At 39.2% G+C, this 7773-nt stretch overlaps 1 protein-coding gene across 1 annotated transcript in view; it reads left to right on the forward strand.

Annotated features, from left to right (window-relative positions):
• Positions 1 to 2612: 2612 nt before the first annotated feature.
• Positions 2613 to 7773, forward strand: part of RNF144A (ring finger protein 144A) — an 85929-nt gene continuing 80768 nt past the window's right edge. Inside the window, exon 1 of the mRNA XM_006863977.1 lies at positions 2613 to 2753. Within this exon, the coding sequence (XP_006864039.1) occupies positions 2619 to 2753 (135 nt within the window). The 5' untranslated portion in view covers positions 2613 to 2618. The remainder of the gene's footprint in view (positions 2754 to 7773) is intronic.

Here is a 7773-nt window from a genome sequence, read left to right on the forward strand (position 1 = left end):
ATCAATGCATCTTGATTTCATGTTTGATCTATTTCAGATTGAAGAAGTTGGTAGAATTCTTCTATTTCATCCTCATTGTCTTTAGTGGTTGGTGCGTAAATATGAATAATAATGGTATTAACTGGGCTTCCCTGTAGGTGCATGGATATTACCTCATGACTGATATGGATATGTTCTTTTTGACAATGAATGTAACAGCATTCCTCTTCAATTTGTCATTCCCAGCATAGTAAACCATGTAGTTGTCAGATTCAAAATAGCCAATACCAGCCCACTTCAGCTCACTAATGCCTAAGATATCAATGTTTATGTGTTCCATTTTATTTTTGACAACTTCCAATTTTCCCAGATTCATACTTCATACATTCCATGTTCAGATTTTCAATCAATATTTACAGCTGTTCCTCTTCATTTTGAGTTGTATCCCATCAACAAATGAAGGTCCTGTGGACTTTTATCTCACAGGCTTTACTCCATTTGCGTCATCATGGTCAACACTACTTTGAGGTGACAGCTCTTCCCCAGTCGCATTTTGAGTGCCTTCCAACCTGAGAGGCTCATTTTCTGGCACTATATCTGCTATTCATAAGGTTTTCAGTGACTAAATATTTAGAAGTAGTTCGTCACTCTTTCTTCCTAGTTCTTCATCTGGAAACTCATCTGAAACCTGTCCACCATGGGTGACCCTGCTGGTATTTAAAATACCAGTGACATAGCTTTCAGAATCACAGCAACTCATAAGCCACACAGTATGACAAACTGACAGACGAGTGGTGGCCATTTGGTTTTAAGTGGAAATTGTCACTTTAAATTTAGAGATCTGTATGCATGCGTAATAGAACCCTCCTTGGTGGGGGTGGGGTGTCCATTGGCTCAAGCATTCCCTCTAGTCACCAGAATTGAGGTTTGCAGACAGTGAGAGATCAATCCCTCGTTATTGCCACCATTTCTAAATGTCTTTAGTACTTACCTTTTACCTAGTCACACGCTGCTTTGCATTATTAGCTTTGTTTTTTTAAATTAAATTGGAAGTTGAGAACTGTGTCTTGTAGTCCTTCCAAAATACTAACGGCTTTTTATGTATGCTGCAGGTTGAAGTTTTGCTTTATTTGCCCTTTCCATTTGTCATTATGCATATAGCCTTCTGCCTTACAGTATGAAGGTGGGTAAGAAAGACCTATTTTTCAAGGCTCCACAATGACTAGGGAATGCAGACTTGTGTTGTTACCCAAATCTATTCAGCTCTTCAGTGCTTAGAGTTTAGATAGTGAAGGGGAACACATTTCTCAATTGATTTGGAGCCTGAATTTTGGAAAGCAAGCCATTATGTTCAAATTGTCAGACATTTATCTGAATATGATCACATTCACATTCAATCCTCAGGTTAGAAACCATATATTTGAGAAGCAAGGAATTTCAGTATTTTGTAATTGCAACATACGTAATTGTTGCAGTTACAAAATAATTGCCCAAAGTGCCAAGGAGTTCCAAGTAAGAATCACCATCTCTAGATGCAAGAATTTAACAATTCAATTAACAAGCAATTATGACAAGCCCACCACAGGCCAGATGTTGAGCTAGTAACTTGAGATATATATCTTCCCTGTCTTCCCATAGCATACTTTCTGATTGGTTGAGGAGAAAGCTATCATTCACCAAGTAGTTGTAGTTAAGTATATGTGTGTGGCTGTTGTTACTAAGTGTTATCAAGTTGGTTCTGACTCATAGTCACCCTGTATAAGTTTCTGAGGAGTGGAAAATGGTTTTGACTCACCAGCCATGAGGTTAGCAGTCCAGTGCTTATCCTATAGTGCCTTACCAGGAGTCCTTCTAAGGTTTACATGGTAAATATACTACAGTTAAAGAAGAAGTTGGTATTTCAGCTGTTTTAGGTTAAAATTTGGGTTGTGTAGATGGAGTTCTTATGTGGGACTGTAGAATAAGTATTAGACCACAAGATCACTCTGAACAACAAGGTGGCAGTTCAAACCCACCAGACACTCCTCAGACACCCTATATATTTTCGCTATGAGTTGGAATCAGCTCAAAAGAACTTATCAACTACAAGATAGAGGCCAGTTGTAAAAAGGGGTATTTCATATGAAGGCCCAAAAAGAGAAAGGGTGGGGGTGAATGTTAGATAAAATTTCATTGACTATTTTCCCTGCAGTGTTTTAACAACGGAAACTGAGTAACTACTCAATCTTATAAATTACTATTTTAATAAAAACTGCTAATCCCATAATTTCTATGGTTTTCCCCTCTGGTGCATAGTATGTAGGAATGGTCTTACTGAATACACATTGGAGGAGTAGAGGAAAGGATATGGATGAGGGTGGGTTGTTTGTCACTTTGAAGGTAGAAATGAAAGTTACCATCAAAACGGTAAAGGAAGCAACCACAAGACCCAACCTAAGTTAGAGATCCCTGCTGAATCTTCTCAGAGGGATCAAATGATTTATCTCTAAAATCCCCAGGCCAAGCAAGAGAGAAGCTGGTCACGTCTCTGGGCGCCAGCTATAGCCAATAGAGTATGATTGCTTCCTTTGGTTCTTGATGGAGGCCACGAGTGGGGAGGTGTGACCTTCTGTGCTTCTCTCCTTTCAGACTGCTCTGCAATGACCACAGCAAGGTACCGGCCAACCTGGGACCTGGCCCTCGACCCACTGGTGTCTTGCAAACTCTGTCTTGGGGAGTATCCAGTGGAGCAGATGACAACAATAGCCCAGTGCCAATGCATCTTCTGTACTCTGGTTGGTCTTTTTAGATGAAATATATGTTTGAAGCAATTTCATAATGAGATTTTACTTTAGTTTTTAGGGATGTCAACAAATATTTAGACTAACTTTTGTGTAATGGCAGTCTTCTGTATTAAGGTTTTAATATGTGGCACTGTAGGATAACTGCTAACCACAAGGTAGGTGGTTCAATCACACTAGCCACTCCTCAGAAACCATAGACAGGGTTACTATGAGTTGTAATCGACTTGACAGTATCTAAGAACAACAGTCATATATAAATATTATGGAAAATCAACCTGTATATTTTCAAAATGTTTACATTTCAATCTCTCATTCAGTATTCCTTATCCTTTTACACTAAATGTATTCCTCTTTGTTGTTCACAGTTTGTAGATAGATTTTATTTTATTTTACCTCTGAATCTCCTGGAGTCCGAGTGTGGCACTACAGGATAATGCACTGAACCATAAGTTTCAGTTTGAACTGCAAGGAAACCCCATACAGGGTTGTTATGAGTCGGAACCAACTTTACTGCATTTCACAACAGCAACAACATGATCACCTTGTGAAGAGGACACCCTAAGATAGCATTATTTTAATTTTATTGATGAATAGACTAAGTTTTAAAAAGTGTGCACATTCTGATCCTTGTTTATGCTAGACTCTAGCTTCCTTCAGGGCAGAAGATTTTCTGGTTCATCTTGTGTCCACCCTAACACCTAGCCTAGTGCAGGACTCATAATAGCTAATCAGTAAAGGCTCACTGAATTGAACTGATGTGAATCTATCAAAATTTTTTCAGTTGACATTAAAGAAATGCACCTCAGAATAATAACTTCATCCTGGAGGAAAGGTAATTGCTTTTGACATTTTCTAAGATAAGAAGGTTGGGATAGAGAGAGAGAGACTCTGGAAGAGAGTGGAGAGAAAATCCTCCATCCAATAAACAAATCTACTTCTCTAGAGAGTGAGCTAAGATGGCCACGGAGCCTGAGATGGAATAAATAATTAGCTTTACCCAAAATTGCCTCCCTGTTGCTTAAAGCAAAATCTACTAATCTCTGCTAATTGTGTAAATTCTGCCTTGCTAACTGTGTCTTTGGGCATGTTTGTGGTCTTTCATGGTCTCTTGTAAGCTGTCAGGAGGGATGTCTACATGAGACTGGTTTGTGTTCTTTCCCTTGAAAGAGTCCAGTTTTCCTCCTGGACATTTTGGAAACCCTTTTAGTTTTGTTTTGTTTTGTTTCCTTGTGGTTTTCTAATTTTAGAGAAATGTAGTAAAAATAAATAAGTAACCCTAATTTAGACTTAACACTTAATTGAGGCTAATGAATGTGAAAACAGGAAGGTAACACTGTTTTCTGAAAAATGAGTTGCTACAATATGGAGAAACAACCTGAATGTTGTTGTTTGTAAAATTTTTTCTCAACAGTTGTTTGTTTATCTGTAAATCACTGTGGTGTGTAGCAAAGGAAGCACCTGTGTGTTGAGAGATTATAATCGGGGAGGGGGAAGGTGTGTGCCATGATTTCTTTGGTCATGTGTATTTGCTCTCTCTGTACATTTCAAGTTAATATAACAGATGTTGGGGTGGCTTGAAACTTACACAGAGCATATAGGCTACACAAGTTGCAACTGTTCTTTACCTGAGGGAAAGACACAGAAAGATGTTAAAGAGTAAAGAGAGGAGATTCTTTAAGATTGAAAGGAGACATTCTTTTTTAAAAATAAATAATTACTAAAGAACTATGGTTAAGTCCAGAGTCCTGTTGTAGCACTGTAGGATAAGCACTTGACCATAAGGTTGGTTTGAACTGAAAGGTTTGAGTTTCAAACTCACCAGCTGCTCCTCTGAAATCCTATACCTACAGGGTTGCTATGAGTTGGAACCAAATTGATGGCAATTAGCAACAAAAACATAGTTAAGTTCTGAAGTAAATTTTGCTCAAAGCAAAAATAGCTATTGGGGAAAACATGGTTTTAGAAGTAAGGCATTCCTGTCAGCTCTGTTTCAGACCTTGTTGTTGTAAGGTGCCAGTGAGTCAGCTTTGACTCTTATCGACCACATGTACTTAAATAGAACTGCCCCATAGGGTTTTCTAGATTATGATCTTTTGTGGTAACCGTGCTGGTATAGTGGTTATGTGCTCAGCTGCTAACTGGAAGGCTGACTGTTCTAACCCCCCAACAGCTTCATGGTAGAAAGATGAGACATTCAACTTCCATAAAGATCACAGCTTAGAAACCCAGTGGTCTGTCAGCCTGAATGGACTAGAAAACAATGGTTGTTTCTTTGAATCTTTGCAGAAGCAGATAACCAGATCTTTCTCCTGTGCAACCACTGGGTGGGCTCACACCACCAACTGTTCAGTTAACATAAGCTCCATCAGAGCTTATTTCAGACCTCATTGTTGTTGTTAAGTGCTGTCCAGTCAGTACCAACTCATAATCAGTAAAACTTCAGTGATCCAGTTTAGGGTGTCCAAAGTCTGTTTGAACCGCAAGGTAGGTTTGAACACCAAGGTCAGTGGTTCAAGTTCACCAGCTGCTGCTCAGAAAACTCGAGTCAGAACCGACTTGACAGCACTTAACAACTTTCTTTTAATTTTGCATATAAATTGGGACTTAGAACTGCGATAGATGTGGTAGTTGTGTGACGTCATGTGAGTTCCAACTCACAGCAACCTTGTTTAGGGCTTTTGAAGCTGTACGTCTTTACAGGTGCAGAAAGTCTCATCTTTCTCCTTCATAGCAGTTGGTAGATTCAAACTGTTTACCTTGCAGATAGCAGCCCAACACGTAATTCATTATGTTACCAGGGTTCCCTTAGAACTTTAGAACTGTAGGAGAGTTTTTTGGTTTTTTTAAATGACCTTTGTAGTAATTTTGCTCAAACGTGTGATCTGAAGCACTTTCCTCTTAAAAGTTGCACTAAAAAGTAGTATTTATGGTAAATAGGTTGCCAGCCACTTTGTGTTGTTTTCCTTCCTATGTACCCCCATACACCTCAAGACATTCTGGATTCCCAGAAACATAAAGAAAGCATAAAAAAATCCATGGGTGGACACAGACTGTTTAACTTGTATTTTCTAAATTTATTTGATCATGAAAAACTTTTGCCTACCAGTTACAAATATAAAATTTCCATGCAACATGTTCTCTTGGTATATTTTAATTGCTTGTCAGGTACACTGTGGCTTTCGTTGTAATGTTTGATTTTGATAAGGGCCCAGAGGGCCACTGCATCACGTGGTGTGGTGTGGGATCTGGGTGGGTGAGTAGTACACTGGGTGAAGGATCACAGTGGCTCAACAAACTGCTTCAGCGCTATACACATGCCAGATACCATGCCAAGCTTTCGGGATTTACAAGATGTTGAGACTTATCAATTATCTCCAAGTTTTCCACTTCGGCTGAAGTGAAAATGAAACTTTAATGGATCAAATGTAAATTTCAACCTTGTGCAAAAAAATGAAGTATATAACTATAAAAAAAATCTCTGTGCTAAATTACTGGGAGAAGAAAAGGAGCTATTGGCATTCATGTCAAAATAAGGAAGCAATCATCTGCCATAAAAGCAAATATTGATTTGTTCCTCTCAAATAGTTTTACAAACCTGTGTGTATAGTGATCCAGAAGATTCCATATGGACAAGGTTCTAAAATTATAAGGCATTTTAAGCTAAAGCCATTTTGCACTGTGCCTCAGGGCAATGTCAGTTTGCCCAATAACAAGTAAGCACAGGGTTTCTTGTGTTTACTTACTAATCTGTAGTGAACAATTTCACTTTTTTTTTTCACCACATCAAAGATTCTGCTTTTACATATGGTTGGCATCTGTCTCTCCAAACCCACAGCACCTTCCTTAAGGAGTGAAAACCTCTTTTCAAACTTAAAATCCATGACAGGGACAATACATACTAAGCAAAGTAAACACAGGTTTACTTGTGTTTACTGACAAATCTGCTGTAAACAGTTTCACATGTTTACCTTGATTATTTGGTAATCCACTCCTGGCTTCATAGAGTAAGCACTGGACTGCAGATCACCAGGTCAGCAATTCAAGCCCACTAACTGATCCTCAGGAAAAAGAAGAGGTTTTCTGTTCCCACAAAGCTTTAAAGCCCCAGAAACCCTAGAGAGGATTGCTATGAAGTGGAGTCAACTTGACAGCAGTTAACAGCAACAAGTAACACTTTCTGCTATGGGGATATGTATTGATGCCCTTGTCACTTATGTTTTCCTTGGGGGAAGCACTGACTGGTATAGAAAAGCATACAGTGTGTGTGTGTGTGTGTGTGTAATTGTGAGATGCCTGTGTTAGTCAGTATGGGGGTAGGTCATGTTGAAAGAAGGAAGGGAATGAAGGAGGAACAGTGGGAGGGATGCAGGGAGAAAGGAAGGAAGGAAGAAAAGGACCCAAAATCTTAGTAGTTTAAAACTTCAAAGTTTTATTTCTTCCCACTTCTACACTCCCTTATGGAGTAGAAAGACTCTACCTCCTCATTGGAGGATAAATAAAAGGAAAGCTTGCATATGTAAGCTGTTGGTGGCAGGGCAGAAGGAACATAGCAAAAAAATGCACAGGTTTCTCCCTAGAGGTCGCCATGTCAGTTCTGCTCATATTCCATTGGACAAAACAAGTTACTAGCCACACCTAACTTCAAGGGGTGGAAAAGTATAGTGCTCCATGTACTCCAATGAAAGGAATTGGTGGACAGCTTGAATAACTTGCCATAGTGGAAGATTCCATCACTTCCTTGCCCAGTTTTGATCACATTTAGAGGGTTATGATAATTTCTTGACTTTGCAATTTACTAAAAAATTGACATTATTACTACATACTTAGAAAGTTGTTGTTGTTAGGTGCCATTGAGTTGGTACCGACTCATTGTTGTTAAGTGCCATCGAGTCGGTTCCGACCCATAGCGACCCTGTACAGTGTTTCCGAGGCTGTAAATCTTTACGGGAGCAGAACGCCTCATCTTTCTCCCGCGGAGCAGCTGGTAGTTTCGAACTGTTGGCCTTAAGGT

Source organism: Chrysochloris asiatica, unplaced genomic scaffold (assembly GCF_000296735.1).
Source record: "Chrysochloris asiatica unplaced genomic scaffold, ChrAsi1.0 scaffold00058, whole genome shotgun sequence".
NCBI classification, from domain to species: Eukaryota; Metazoa; Chordata; class Mammalia; order Afrosoricida; family Chrysochloridae; genus Chrysochloris; species Chrysochloris asiatica.